General features: G+C 42.8%; 1 protein-coding gene across 7 annotated transcripts in view; it reads right to left on the bottom strand.

Moving 5' to 3' along the window:
* Positions 1 to 15,933, bottom strand: part of LOC128092197 (dedicator of cytokinesis protein 9) — a 120,241-nt gene extending 104,308 nt beyond the window's left edge. For 3 of the 7 annotated variants that reach the window (XM_052705790.1, XM_052705799.1, XM_052705793.1), the window contains exon 1: positions 15,646 to 15,933. In XM_052705790.1, the coding sequence (XP_052561750.1) occupies positions 15,646 to 15,759 (114 nt within the window). In that variant the 5' untranslated portion in view covers positions 15,760 to 15,933. Of the gene's footprint in view, positions 1 to 604; positions 1,205 to 15,645 lie in introns of those variants that run through there. The other 4 variants (XM_052705788.1, XM_052705791.1, XM_052705792.1 and 1 more) reach the window with 2 other exon arrangements.
* Between the last annotated feature and the right edge of the window lie 447 nt (positions 15,934 to 16,380).

Here is a 16,380-nt window from a genome sequence, read left to right as displayed (position 1 = left end):
AAGACAACAGTCTCACTTTAAAGCAGGTTTTCTTTGCATCAAGCAACACCTAAAAAAGCCTTTGCAAGCAAAGAAGGTGCAGAAAACAGTTTACTGCTTCCTTTAACCATTTTTTTTTTTCTTCTAGAATGCTCCTGTACACATTCCAGTAACTTAAATGGAAACGGAATGTTTTCACAGAATAAAAAAAGTATTCAAATGCATCTGAAAAATAAACCTTAAATCCTGGGTTACCATTTTTCCAGCAATGCATTCCTCAGTTTTTCCAAATAATGCAATTATCTGTGCTCCATTTGAAGTGCCAAATACATTCCGAGAGCACGGTAAGGAAGATTTAACATATGATCTTCTGTACCAATCCTGTTCACAGACAGCAAATTGCTCACACTATTCATACACACTCATTATATCATTTAGATTTGAAGCCCAAGCTTTGATGTTACAGATGCATGCACACGTGTATTACATGTCACATACATGCACTAGCATGCTATACTATGAAGGCAATACCAAGTCTGTACACAGTAGACGTTAAATAAGCACGATATTTAGTTTAGCTTTCAATTACCAGATAAAATTATTACTGAAACAAGTTTGTATTTACCAGAGATGAATGAACCAATATTCCTGAATCTTCATCTGGCAAGCTGAATGCTGTATATTCAAGGGCATTGTTTTCCCCTTGCTGTTTGCAAATATAGCCACAGTTTCTCTCAAAAACTGTTCGGATGCCTTTAAACAGAACCACACTTGTAGTGCAACCCATTCCAAATCCAGTGAATTTTGCATTTCTAGCAGCCCTGATTGCATTTGCAGAATGTCGTCTTCCTTTGCTCAGCTCGGATAATTTCTCTGTGCTTTGCAGAAATATTTCTTTGTACAATCTTCATTATGTCCGACATTCAGCACGTTCCTCAACTAGAAGCCATCAGCTACTGAAATGTAATCCTATTTGTTTAAGCCAAACACTGCCAAAAATCCAGCCGCCGAAAAAAATCAGAGGGTGATGAAAAGCAAAGGATACCTCAGCTGAAGAAGATAAGAGGCTTTCAGCATGCGCTGTACTCCACAAGAGAGATGAAAAGATATTCCGGAGGGTCTGGGAAACAGCTCCCAGATTTCAAAGATCCTCAGAACATAATTAAAGATGAAAGGAAACTGCAAAGATACTGCTGCAGTTTCTGCTGCCAGCCACAAAGAATCCTCATCTGCTGCAAGAAAGCACACTCCCAGAATGCCTAGCACAGAGTTCGTACTAGCAAACATTTCTTTCCTTGACCTATTTGTGCTTTTTAATGTTTAAAAGCAGAAGTGTCACACGCGAGGACTCAAAACTGAAGGGAAATTAAGTTACTGCTGCTAGTGAGAAACAAAACCCTTCAATCTAACCTACATGTTATCAGTGTGCTGTTCTCAGTTCAGGCAAACCACAAGGGAGCTGGATGCTGACAACTGTCGTTATCTCTTCTTTTCTCCCTCACGCATACAAGTCACCACTTGGAGTAGTGAGTTCCCATCTGCCAGAACTGACTTCATGAAGTCACTGATAGCAAATAGCTGTACTCTTTTTTTATTATTATTATTTTAATGACTGTTTGATTATTCTTAATTAAAGGGACTTCAGGGAAGCACAAAGGGAGGGGAAGAACAGATCAATGATGTCAGCTACACATTTGTCCCCATTCAAACTAACTTAGGGAAATGCTGTAATGAATGATTCAGAAGAAATATTCAAGATTTACTAGCATTTTTCCCTATCATCTAGCTAGTTAACACATCTCAGCATTACATTTCTAACTTAAATACGGTATAATAGTATGTAGAAACACTGATTTAAAAGGAAAAAGAATCAATACTTGACAGCAATCCAGGTAGTTCCTTCCAGTCCCATATTCTCCAGGGCAGTCATTATCACGTTCCACACATTGTAAGAAATATAAATTGTGTTACAGCAGTTTGTCAATAAGGAGTAGCTTTGGGCAGAGGAAAAAAATAAAGTGAGGATGAAGTGTTTAGCACAAATTCTGCTCATTATAGAGCGGCTTCACATGCATCAGACAGCTCTTTCAAATGGCGAGAAAATGGCCTCGCTTTTAAAGCACCACACAGGATGTGGAAACACACAAAGAGTTCATTGAAGAACACAAACGAGATGATAGAATCACAGAATGATACAGGTTGGAAGTGGCCTCAGGAGGTGCTCTAATTCAAAACTGATGAAGAGCAAATTTAATTCTGTCTGCATCTTGAATAAATTTAGCATCATGGTCCTACAGTATTTTTAAAAAGGCAACTGAAACTGACTGGGATCAATACCGCAGTGATAACAATGACATAAAAAGCATTCCAAATTGAGCCTGAAAGGCAGATAAACATAAGGTCATAAGAGATGGGAATAGATAGAGGAGGTGCGTGACCAGGTGCTTAAATATTAATACTGTGAGAAATGCGAATACGTAAAGCAGACTGCCAACAAGCTGACTTTTTCCTGTGTCACCATTGTGAAGCAACGTGGAGATTCCCAGCTTTACAAGGGAAATTCCTGCAATTGTGGTGAGCACCCCGCACTGCACAAAGCAGTGAACACGCAGACAGAAATGTGACACAACTGTAATACTATTCATTAACGGAATTACATCTCAAAGTGAAACCAGGATGACGGAAAAATTCTTCTGAGGGTCTGATGGAACTTTCTCTACCAAGAGAAAAAAGCTAAGGGACAGCCTGAGGTAGCCAAACATTTTAATCTAATGGTTAGAAAGTAAACAAAACATACAAACAAAACATATGAACAAGATTGTATTGTTCATGATATGAGCAGCAAGCTGACACTGCAAACTGCCTTTAGCTGCACTTGGTTTACGAGAAGGTCTTTCTCCCTTAGGGAAGGAAAGAAGGGCTGTGGAGAGGGGACGTGAATAATGTTACCTCTCTTTGTGAAAAAAGGTCTGCTTGCACATTCCCAGTTGTTCCAATTAGCACGTATTGCAAATACTACATTCCTAGACTAGACTCCCTGGTTTATAGGGGATGCATCAAGCTTCTCCCTGCTATGTACTATACTGGACCAGTACCAACTGCACTACAAGATTCCTGAAGTTAAAAAGATGAAATCCTTTCTTCAGAAGGACATGTCCCTCTAAGTCATGGACAGGTAACATAGAAGAAGCTCTAGCCACTCTCCAAAGTAATTGTTGGGAACTGCTTAAGAGAAGTTCCACAATTACTTTAAAAGCCTAACCACCAGTCATAACCTTACTGTAGCAAATGTCTAATGATCTCTCTTCACTGCAATACCACAGGGCTTCCAAATATTAAGCAGCCCTACAGCAACCAAGTGAGTTCCAGCAAGCAGAATCTCGTAGGTAAAAAGTAAACAAGTGCCAGAAATCAGGCCATTTTAACCAATGCTTGCAAGTCTCGGTTTGATGCTGGTTAGCACCCTACAAAGATAGAAGTCTTTAAGGAAAAGCTACCTGAATTGATTTAAAATCACCTTGTAAAACTCTCAGTAATAAGAGTTTATAAGGTGCAACTAGACAGAAATCAAACTAAGGAGAGTTTCCCATCAAGTATGTTACCACAAAACAACATGGGCATTCTGTCTTCAGACATGCCACCATTAATGGAAAGCATTTCATAAAGACACAAGGCCTTATCTGCAGAAGAATGCAATTCAGTCAGGCATTTAGGCACAAAAATACGTTTGATCCCTTAAAACATTTGAAGTACTTAAAATTTTACCAAATCAATTGTCCTTGATACTTAACATAGCCAAACTGACGTCACCTTGACAGAGCGAGCATCTGGTTCCTTAGTGATTTTAACACGTACTGACTGAACTCAGCTTTCCGCAAAGCCTGACAGCATCTGTAGGTGGAGCACTACCTTCCTTCCATCTGGCAGCTGTCTGTGGATCAGCTCAGAATGCTAGAGATGTGGGCCCAAAGCTGCCTAAGCTCAGAAGGGTTAAAACAAACACCAGTTACGGTGCGCCTTTGGAGTGCCTTAATAACCAGATAATCCAGACCAAGGTACTGGCTTTTGTCTGGTAAAGCTGCAGGAAAGAACTAAGATCCACAAGCCCTGCAAGAGGGAGAAGAATAAACAACAGTTCCAATGTACCACTGTGATCCTAGAGGAGAAGCAGAAAATTCAGGTTCTGGTGCCTGATACAAGGACTGCTGAGATTTTGGATAATTCTGCTTGAAGCAAATGCTCAAAGGAGATCTTATCACTATCCACAACCACCTAACAGGAAGGTTAAGAGAGGATGCAACCAGGCTCTTCTTGGTGGCAGTCAGACGGCAAGAGATAACGCATGCAATATTTAATTTAGATACAGGGAGTTTTTGATGTGTATATATATATCTTTTTAACCATGAGAGTAGTCAAACATTGAAATTAAACAATCTCCCCATCTGTTGATAGTAAAACTAGGCCGGCATAGTCTCCAAGCAACCAGACCTACTTTGAGCAGGGAACTGGACCAAGCAACTCATATTTGTCCTTCAGCCCGTGCCCTCGCATGACTCCTTGGCACTGTATCAGGTAGCCACACATCAAACACTGAAACAGAGAAAAGATCCAAGAGAATTCTGTTCTTGAAAAGAAGGCCAGCTATGCTTCCTCCAGGAGATAATCTTGACAACAGCATGTAATTTTGAATGAGAATCCGCACACTCAGCAAGGCCCAAAGACATACACATCACAGAGAAATGAAAAAGCTACTGTAACATTAAAAACCCCAACTATATCATCAGGCTGAAGACCAGAAGCAAGTTTATCATCCGTATGATACGTCAAAAAGTCAAAAATAAGGCTTATGAAGACTGGAGCATTAGCCACAGAAGCCTGTCATAGCCAGCTAATAGCATAAGTTGATTTTAATCTACATACAAGGGAATGTTTATTATGCCTTTTTTTACGTCTGGCCGAGTGGGAAGGAAGCCTAAATGATGCAACCCATGGAATGGTAATTCAGAGATTTTAATCTTGCATACACAGTATCATGTATGTGCTGATGGAGAGATACACACATTTAAAACCCCACTAATTACAAAATACTAAATGCCATAGCTAGTACTTTACTGTTGCATAACTGAGAGCTACAAAAAGGTCAGCCTTCTCACAAGTCCATTCTTATACACATAATAACACATTCTCATCCACAAGTGAGCCTGGGGAGTAACCAGTAAGGCACACACCTTAAGTTCAAACTTAAGTATATCTTCGGGGCAGCCATAGTAAGAATAACCCAGAGAACTTCAGGAGGTTGCCCAACTACACTGAGCAAATGAACTTCCATTAGTAAGCATGAGACATAAAACAGTTAAAGGAGCTATAGATGTCTTCTGTTTCAAGCCATAGCACAGGATTCTGGTATGAAACATGCTCACATGACTCCATCTAGTGGTTATAAAACTTCCAGCTTCCTCAAATTGACCCTTTGACTCTGGGCTCTGACAACTTTTTATTCTGGGCAACTAACATGATAGCCACAACATATGCTTCTTATAATTAAGTGCAGAACATGTCACTAATTATAGGATATTATTTTCAGCAATACTGATGAAACCATACTGAAGTACAGACAAAATACAGCAGACTAGGAAAGAATAGTTAAAGCCCAATTTCTGAGCAATTATACTGTGTTCAGGGAAGAGTATCAGGAACTCAGAGTTCACGTATGCTTTTATTCCCCCTACAAAGGTTATTCAGATTCAGGTTATTCTCCTTTCCTTTGTTACTAGCTTGTTAAGGAACAAGTTCCAAGGTCCCTCCACCATACCCCTAGCTGCCAAAAATTATGCTGGAAGCACTGTCCCTTAAAACTTACCAGTAAGACTGTATACAGTGAGAATTCTTTCTTTTACCTATTAGAAACCTCACATTTCGTAAGAGAAAACCTCTGGACTACGCTGTATGTTACGGCCAGGAAGAAGTTTTACACAACGTTCTTGGGCCATGCACAGTACAAGGCAAATAACTCCATGGCATAACAGGCCAGGCAAGCAAGACTCCCAAGAGAATTTTGAAGGAAACTGGAACAGCACCCTGCAAGTAATTATAAAGTGCGCCTCTTCATTAACCTGAATGCTCTTTTTAGACTGACTCAAATCAGACGTTCACCAAGAAGTCAAGATCCCCTTTGGATTAGCAAACACTAAGAGTGAAGCTCCTTGAACACTCTTAATGGCAAACATACAACGAGGACTTTCAGCTAAATCACCTACTGAATCAGAGGCAAAAGTATTAGTGCAAGTCAGTGCAGGAAAGTGCAAATGTGCTTAACAGAATGAGGTCAGAAGTACCACTTAACACCACTGCACTGGGACACTGGCAACGCCTTCAAACTGGAAGCTGGATGAGTACCTTTCAAAAATTTCAATAACAGAGCCTTTTCAACTACTTTGTTTTAAGCTCACAATGCTAGTATTTAACTTCAAATTTCTTCACAAATCTGTTGAGACACAGCTATCCTGCTATCCCTTTCTCCCACTGAACTCCTTCTTTGGAGCACGTGTCAAAACACAAGCACATCACACAGAATCACAGAATGGCCCAGGTTGGAAGGGACCTCAAGGATCATGAATCTCCAACCCCCCTGCCACATGCAGGGCCACCAACCTCCCCTTTAATACTAGACCAGGCTGCCCAGGGCCCCATCCAACCTGGCCTTGAACACCTCCAGGGACAGGGCATCATCCACAGCCTCTCTAGGCAGCCTGTTCCAGCACCTCACCACTCTCTCTGTAAAGAACTTAACATGAAGAACACAGGCTCTGAACATGCAATCTGACAACAACTTACATTTCTACATATTCACATGCATTGAACCTGAGGCCCCTGAAATCAACTACACTTAGGATTTCACCTACGATAACACACAAATTGTAATGTATTACATTACACACTGATGTAAATGGATATTGAAATTCTTTTCCTACTTAATAATATGAAAGCATTACCCATTCTCAGTATAACATGTAGTCACTCCTTGTGGGAAGATTAACTTTATAGCAGTAAAAACATAAACTACTCTGAATTCACAAAATAACTCCTTCCCAACCACAGAGCACTGAATGTAGCAAAAGCAGTGTAGCCCATGACTCAAATTTCCCAAGCTAGAGCAATGTCTGTCACCATGCTATCTCTTTTGAAGTCCACAGCTACAGCTCAGTATCAAAAAGCAACCACAAGTACATAAAGCAGCAGCTAAGGATTATTTATGTACATGACGGCTCTGTATTACACGCCTTCCTGTCTTCTAGGTGCTCTGAATCAGCATTACTCATTCTCAGTTAATGTTGCGACTGAACTTAAATCTGAAGGATTTTTTAAAATATATTTTGGTTATTCCGTTAATTCTATGTCATAGAATGGTTAGGGTTGGAAGGGACCTGTAACATCTAGTTCCAACCCCCCTGCTAAAGGCAGGGAAACCTCCCTTTAGACCAGGTTGCTCAAAGCCCCATCCAGCCTGGCCTTGAATGCTTCCATGGAGGGAGGCATCCAGAGCCTCGCTGGGCAACCTGTTTCACTGTCTCATCACCCTCACAGTAAAGAATGCCTTCCTAATATCTGATCTGTACCTACTCTCTTCCAGTTCAAAGCCATTTTCTCTTGTCCTGACATTACCTGCCCACCTAAAAGGTCCCTCCCCAGCATTCCTGTAGGCCCCTTCAGGTACTGGAAGGCATCTATAAGATCTCCTCAGAGCCTTCTCTTCTCCAGACGAAAGAGACTCAGCTGTCTCAGCCTGTCCTCACAGGGGAGTTGCTCCAGCCCTCTGATTATCTTTGTGGCCCTCCTCCAACAACTCCATGTCCAGTCACTCAATACTCCCACTGTGTGAATAACTATGTTTCTTAGTAGAAGAAACTACAAAAGGGACTATTTAATTTCAGCTGGTAGGGACTGTAACATTGTTTATGCACAAACTTGATCCCTCAAGGTTTCAAACCTTCAGAAGAATGGGGTGTAAGTACTATTAGTGGTTTTGTCCCATATTTTTTTGTTTTCTAGTACTCTTTTCTAGGATTATTAGAAGAAACTTTTCCAGAGTACTGCTAAGTATGGAAAGAAAAAAAAAAAAAAAAAAAGTAAACTTTTTTTTCCATGATTTTCTCAGAATTATGAAGTCCACATTTCTTAAACTACTGGTATCGACAATATTGTCTCAGACAGAAAAATTATCCAGAACTGCTCTTTTTGGATACAACGATATTCAAAGGGCTAAATAACAAATTTCTCTCTTAACACCTGATATCCTTTCCTTCTGATGGTGAGCAGAAAGAAATTCCAGTTGGTCCTGGAATATGAATGCCTTTTTTTTTTTTTCCCCTCTCTCCTTCGGAGAAGACCCCAAACCAAAGGCTGGCCTGGGCCCAGCGACTTCGAAGTAGAATTTCAGCTGAGGTTTGGATACACACCGACACCACCACATACACCAGTCTGAATCAGACTGCAATCTGCTTGCTTCCTTCAGACGCAGAGCTAAGGTTAATTTGTTCTTAAAAAGCAATCTAACATCTTAGACTGAGGACACAAAAGCGTGAGAGAATGATGACTCCCCACCACACCCCTGGAGTTATCTTTCTTGCTGCCTTCTTTTTGCTCTGGATACCCATCAGTGGCACCAGGCTGGCAGCACCACCTAAAATAAAGCATAAGTTTACAGAATGGAGACACGAGATGGCTGAAGTTGGAACCGGCTGCCTGAAGTCACCTGCTCCAAATCCTGCCCAAGCAGGGACACATTAGTCTCACCGGTCACAGGTGTGAGATCCACAAAGTTTCCATCAAAGGTTCTTAGTCACCTCTTTCTAGTTTTGCCCCACTTCAACTGCCAGAACCTTCAAGGCAAGCAGCAATCTTTGGAGCCAGCAGCAGAAAGCGCCAAGGCAATCTTAATTCCCCATTCCTCCTTTCATACCTGAATCATCAGTCAGAGGGGAGGGGATGACAAAGGGCTCTAACAGATTCACTAACTCATCTTTACACAAAGAATCCCACTTCCCGCCCCTGCAGTCAGATTGAGTTTATTTTCTTAATGTGTCTGCAGCAAAGCTGGTATTTCTTTCAACAAGCAGCAATAGTATCTGCTTCAGATGTTGGACTTCTTTTACCAAATGTTTGCTCTCCAAGTGGGTTTGCTTCATAAAAATCCCCTTCAGAGCTTCTGCTCAACTTTCTGAAGACCTCTGGATGCTTCATATACCATTTTCCCAAGCACAGTCCATTGTACCAATGAAATCCTGGTCGTTGTTTCACACATGAAGAAAAGCAAATTGTTTTCACGGCCCTTAAGACTGTTTTTTCATTTGTTTGTTTTGTTTTTGATAGTACAGGAAACTTCAATTCTGAGTTAATACGCGCTCACTTTCATTCTCACCAGAATAACTTGAAGTACTTCTGCAGGAAAAAACAAACCCCACAGCTCTCTCACGATACGAGACCTGAGATTATTTCACAGTATCTTGAACTTAATCATCTACATACATCAGTGCCCGTGGAGTAAGATAGAATGTAGTCCTTCCCCCACACACCTGCCTATCCTCTGTATGGTCTCAGATAAGTTTACATGCTTGGAATAATTAGAGTATCTTCTCATCTTTAGGTATGCTATTTCCAAAATGTTCCAATGAGAAGAGCATTGTGTAATACATGGATTACTTCTGCAGCTTTATGCATTTTACGCTTTGTATAATTAATGCTTTTGATGGCCACAGATGGTCTAAGGGGAACGTGGAGAGACAAAGAAGAATGAATCTGTCTTTTTCTTCTCTCAAAGGGAGCTTTGCCTTCAGTACCCATATCAAGTAGTGTACCCAAGATCATTTGCCCTCAAAACCAGAACTAAACATTAGCTAAGAAAGAGGGATTACGTACATTTTTATATGCCGTATTTTCAACATCAGCACATTAGGTAAATTCTTTAAACTCCATCACAAATTTCAGTTTCTTGGATCCCAGTGATGAAGATGAGACACTATCTCAACAGTGAGCCACCAGCACCAATCCCCCTCTCAGTATTTACAGAAATTCAAAGTAAAAGCAATACATGCAATGCATTTCTCAGAACGATGCACCCAAGCATTCTGCTATCTGAAAAAGAATTCCCCTTATTAGCTTCAATGACTTACCAGTACCTTTTCTTTATTAATATTTTTTAAAGAAAGCGTGTGAATTTTGCAGTCTTAGATCTACTTCAAAAATACAGCATCAGGTAACATGGTCAAATCCACCAATGATTGAGTTTCACATGTAAGTGCATTCACGTGATGGTTATCTAATCTCAGGCACTACTCAGAGGCAAGTGATCAATCACCCCAATAGCCATATACACTTAACAGTAATTTCAGCAATGATACCTATGCAGAAACAATAAACTGTTGATATTAAAGGTGGAGTTTTCAGAACTAGTAATTACAGACCTTTTTGAGACATTGGCATAGGTCACAACGCAGTATAACCAAACATGTGGCTTTAAGCTGGACATGCTGTTTTAAGTTTATTGCATTAGATCTTTAACGTGGGGAAAAATAATCAGAGCTGTGGAATTCCCAAGTTTCATTTCAGGTTTGAGAAGTTACACTGCTATTGAGATACAAACATGTGATCCTGCTTGGGCTTTTAATGGCATTAGTAGGAGGGAGAGAAGAAAAACCGCAGCATTCTGTGCTGTGTGAGCTGTTGCCACCATAGCCATCTACCACCACTGTACACCTGATGTTTGCTGTATTAGAAACAACAGTTTTTAAGGCATTTACTCCTATTTCAAACAATTATCCTTATCTCTGGGCTAGGAAAAACTCTAGAAAAAATAAAAATACTAAGAAATCAGATGTAGCTAACAAGAATGATCTGCTGCTGCTGAATGGGTTAATTATATTTTTGTTCATACAACAATTTTTCCCCTCACAATCTCTTTCTGAACTGACATTTAACTGACAGGCTTACTGACATTTAAAATTTATGCAAGTCCTAAGGTATTTATTAATAGAAACTTTAGTGCTATAGCCCAGCCTCTGAATCTTCCCAACCACAAAAATGTCTCATACCCAACAAGTCCTCTTAGCAGTACCAGACGTGCCAGAAACAACCATTCCATTACTACTGCTTTGCATCCAATTGAAAAGGTTTTCCCATGCACTTTGTTGAAGTAAAATTAACATACTTATCACAAAGATCACATACGCCACCAATTTTTATTTCCTTAAGGAAATGTAAGCTGTGCATGCCATAAACTAAAACCACCTCTTCAGGTTTGAGCATCATCCTCCCCTCCTACCCTCCGCCCCAGAGTTCAACAGTTCAGATACGAAGCACCACAATCCGCACCCAGCTCTTTCAGGCTGAGACGCCTTGGGATGATGCTGAACAACCAGCAACTGCTTTTCTTTGGAAATCCTCAGCATCAGCTCTCATCTCCTTGCTTTCACTCACCCATTCATAACAGTGTATTTCTTCCAAAATCGTTACGTATTTAATTTCACATTCCAAGCTCAAAACTTTATCCACGTTTCCACCTTTACAGCATCCATCAACTGTTCCCACCCTCTGCTCTCTGTATCAGCATCCCTCCAGCATTACATATCACTTTCTCAGTTGCTGGCTTGCTTTAGGGAAAGAGGGAACTACTTCCTTCTATACAACAGCAGCTAAAAATCTCACCATTGATGAGGTTTCAAATACTCCATTCACCGTACACAGAGCAAACACTGCAGAAAAGCACACAAACCCTCTCTGTGTACAGGATATATGAAAGGACACACAAATCAGACAAAAAATACCAAGCCAGAATGAATACTGCACAATCCTCCAAGTAACAGTGTTCTTGGAGAAGCAGCGTGTTAAAGCATAGTAATCATGTAGTAAAGATCAGGATTGCAAAGATGGAGTTGAAATTGTGTTCAAGTCCAGTATAAGCCTCCTTAAATAAAGAGCAACCAATCAAACAATAAACCTCCTCTGATTGTTGATCCAAGTGTTGTTTTGGAGATCCAAGCACTCTTTTTATGATATATCAACTTTCTTCTACATCTGAGAAGCTGACTTTCTGCAAGACTTTTTAGAACTTTAGGCCTCTACCAGGTACTTAAAGTTACATGTAAAGCCCCAAAGTGATTATTTCAGCCTTCAAACACTCAAACCAACTTTGTATTAAGTCAAGAAGGAGAACTGCAGAAGATAATCTGTTGATTTGTCTATAGAGAAAACATTTGCCAAAATATTTGGTACATGTAGATCTTTATCTGCATACACGATAATGGCATTTTATTGTTAACTTGGCAAAAGAAGAGCCAACTTGGCATGCCATTCTCCTTGTTGCTTGTTCATCCATCTTTAAATGTAAGGTTAATTTAGGATAAGGTACAACACCTACTTTGTCACTACAATAATTTATCATTATCATTTCACTGAATGAGACACCAAACTCCACCTCTCTACTATGTTTTAGGTAACACAGTACCACTTAAAGAGATCACTGCCAGTTATGCATAAAGCTAAAATTGCATTGAAATCTGCTCTTGATAAGACTGCTGGTTTTAGAAACAGACTTTTCACCCCCATACCCTCCTTCCCAGACATAGATGTATTTGGATAGCCAAAGGCACCAACATGAAGTCACACAATGTAAGTCAAAACAAGTTAGTCAGAACAGTGGCAATGCACACGAAAATCATGTTAAGCAAGCATGCTAATATGCTGAAAATAGCAAAAACAGAATCCAAACAGACCAATATTTATCTTATGTGCCATAGACAATGAGAAGTTGATAGACAAATAATAACATTTGCAACTGTGCCAACTGAACCATACCTGTTGGTTCAGGAAAGTAAAACAAATAAAAAGAATGGATGAGATCTTAAAAGTTGCGCAGATAGCTTGTTTCATTCTGATTAAAACTAGCGTGGCCAACCACATGTGCTTATTATTCAGCCAGGCTTTTTAGTCTATCAGTTGGCTGAAATTCGCTGACGTTCAGCTCCAATGAAAAGCAATAAGAAAATATAAGATATGTCATACTATTATGATACTGATAATGCTGTTCTCAATCCTCTTTCATGAATATGATTCTAGGAACATTTATACAGCAGAGAAGATAAGCATGTTTGAGAAGTGCTATCTGGTAAGCCTCATTTAAACATGGGAGATGCTTTTTATTTAAAACGGTGCAAGACAGACATTTTTGATGGCAAAAATGGATGGGGTGGTTAACTATAAGCTACAACAAAAAGACAAGAATCTACACAGCTTCACAAGAATTAGCAATTTTTCTCTGTCTCCTACTGCAAATAATAATGGCATGATTTGTGTCAATGCTCAGCACATCCTGCTGCAGAGATGTACAATCTGAAGCAATATTTGGTTGTACGCATCTGGACAGACGATCCACCATGAACTGCAAGCTTGAATTCATTCCTTTTTACCTCCAGAACCCTCACTGCAAGCCCAGCCAAAGGAAAATAGTTTCAGTATTTTTTCAGTATTGGAAAGCTTCAGAATTTGTCCATGAATCCAGTGATGACAGTAAGATCACATTAGTTACTAATGCTGAGCAATGTTTTGTAGACAACCCAGTTCAGAAAATCCTTAGGGGTGCTCTACCAAAGAGCTTTTGAGGCAGATTAGAGGGAAAAAAAAGTGGGTCTTTAAAGCAACAGCTCTGAATAGAACCTTCCACAACCACTTCAATACAGATAAGAATCCTGCATCTATCATATCAGCCTAAGAAACTTCTCTGATAATAAAAGCCAGGAATTCTGTCAGCCCAGAAGCCAGTCAACTTAGAGAAGTAACTATTTCTTATTTTTAATACTTTTAAAGTATAGAATGGTACTATCCTAAATTCCTTTTCAGAGAAAAAAAAAAAGTATAATTTCATCCTAAACATCACAATGCCCTATAAAAAGTTACAGCAAATTCAAAAATTAACTCATAAAGGAACAGTTGGTATCACTAGGCTTTTATTACAGGATTTAAGCATCATGTGAAGAGGACAGAGGAATTCGGTAATCAAGTACGGGGTGTGATAGTAGGGAGGACGTAACAGCAGGGGCAACATCCCTGGCACAAGAGGGTGAACTTCAGCACAAGGCTGAGACAGACAGGGATGTTGCTCTGCATGCCAAACTAACAGAAAAGGATCACAAACCTGTCCTGATTGGCAAGTCATTGGTTTCACGTTCAAAAACAGCAAGGGAAGACCTTCTATGAAGCAAGACTCATCCAGCATTCCACTTAACTTCACTTCTTTCAGCTCTTCAGAATTGTGCAGAATAATCTGCTGCAGCAAAAATACTTTGAATATTACTGAATAACATAATTTGATGTATTTGATCAAGTTGAGGAAATAAAAGAACGAGGAAAATGTTTTCCAACTCATCTCAATGACACCAATTACAAGTGAATTCAGGAAAATACATCCAAAGGATGGAGGCAAAAAAGGATGCTTTGTTGGGGCAAGGAAGGCAAGAAAACGTTGCTGAGTATTGCAAGAGTAACTTTACTTCTACCGTGACATACCTCATACCTGAACCCCCTTCATGCTCCCTCCCTCATTCCTATCCAGGAAGAAGATGAAGTGTTAATGTCAAGTAGATGTTCAGTGCATGCACGCATGTTTGGTGGAAAGCTGTCACTCAGGCAGACTGTGAACTGTTCCTATTAACACCTGTGTCACACAGTCCTCAAACCACAGTTATATAAAGAGTAATTTAATTTCAGAGATATCATTTTCATAAAGCATGCCTTTAAATTACAGCCGCAGCACGCAGTCCTGTCATAGATCCGTACACGTGAAAGGAGAAGCCGTATGTTCTAACGAGCAGCACAGAGAAGCAAAGACCACACTTGGCATTAAGGAGGCTAAAAGCAAAGAAGGTAGAACAGCTTCCGGCATCCCAGCACCGAAATCTCTCTACTTACACAAGGTTAAGAGCTTACTGAAACGTTCACTAAGACAGGGAGACAACAGGACCACGCGGAGAACAAACGCACAGCGTGAAGGAGAGCCCTACGAGAAGCTCTGCCCAACCTTGCTCAGCACTTCAGCTTAAATTAATGCAGCAAACCGTGCAGCAGCGAGCGCGGCGCAGGCAGGAGGGACGCCCAAGCACACTCAATTGATCCCTGCCATCCTTCCGCACGAGGCGAGACACCAAACACGACAACAACAACAAAGTGCTCTAATTGCGAGGCGTTAGGACGGAAAAAATGACTTTTGCACCATTCGCCCGGCCGCTGGAGCGCTGGGAACGAGGCGAGGTGCGAGCCGCAGCCGTCCCGCAGGTGGAGGGCGGCAGGAGGCCTCCGTCCGCATCTCGGACGCGGCCCCGTTCCTCGCGAAACAAAAGGCACAAAATAACAACGGGAAGAAGCGGGGCGGACGGCGTGGCGGCAGGTTACCGGGCGGGGCCCCCCGCCGGCGCTGCCCGGGGAGGAGCCGACAGGAAGGCAGCGTCCGGCCGTGCCCGCCGTGCCCCGCCGCCGCCGGCGCCTCCTCCTGCGGACCCCCCCGCGCACCGCAGGGACCCGAGGCCCCGTCCCCGCCCCGGGGCCGCCGCCCGCCTCTTCTCGGAGGCCGCGCCGCAGTTCCCCCCGCCCGCAGCCCCCGGGGTGCCGCGCCGCGCTCACCGCCAGGACGGAGCCGCGCACCACCTCCGAGACGCTCTGCCGCAGCTCGGCCGCCGTGCCGGGCTTGCTCAGCGCCCGCGTGAACTTGCGAGTCTCCGGGGCCGCCAGTGCCATGGCTGAGGCTGCTGTTGCCGCCGGCTCGTCCCGTTCCGCTCCCCTGAGAGTCCGGCCGCCGGGCGGCCCCGCGTGCGGCGGCTGTTGGGGCGCGCGAGCCCCGCCGGGGGGTGTCGCCGCTCCTGTCAGGTAGCCCCGCCCCCCGGCCGGGCCAGCGCGCGCCGCGCTCCCACCTCCGAGCCCGCCGGGCGGGGGCGACGGGGCGCCGCCGCCGCCGAGACCGATTGGCGCGGCGCGCCCGAGCCCCGCCCCCACCTGTCCTCGGGGCGGCTTTGCGATTGGGCGGCCGGTTACCTGCCCGCCGAGACTCCCCACCCTCATTGGCTCGGCGTGTAGCCGAGGCCGAGGTGAGGGGCGGGGCTGACGAGAGGCGGAAGTTGCCGCCCCTGCGAGCGGGCGCCGCCCCTGTGGGCGGGCGCAGCGGCGGAACGGCGGCGGGGGTGGAGGTGGATCTGTGTCTGTGAGCGCAGCCGGGTCTCGGCTGTGTTAAGGCAGCGCTGCGAGCGCTGTACGGCGCCCACCGCAGTGCAGACCCCTGTTCTCGTGTAGTTACCGGGCTCTTTGTCCCACACTGCTGCGCTCACGGTGTGCGCTGGCGTTGCGCGCCTCGTGAGTTCAGAT

The sequence above is a fragment of the Tympanuchus pallidicinctus genome, unplaced genomic scaffold (assembly GCF_026119805.1).
Source record: "Tympanuchus pallidicinctus isolate F22 unplaced genomic scaffold, pur_lepc_1.0 scaffold6, whole genome shotgun sequence".
NCBI lineage: Eukaryota > Metazoa > Chordata > Aves > Galliformes > Phasianidae > Tympanuchus > Tympanuchus pallidicinctus.
Note: the sequence above shows the minus strand (reverse complement) of the source record. Positions and strands in the feature narration are given on the sequence as shown.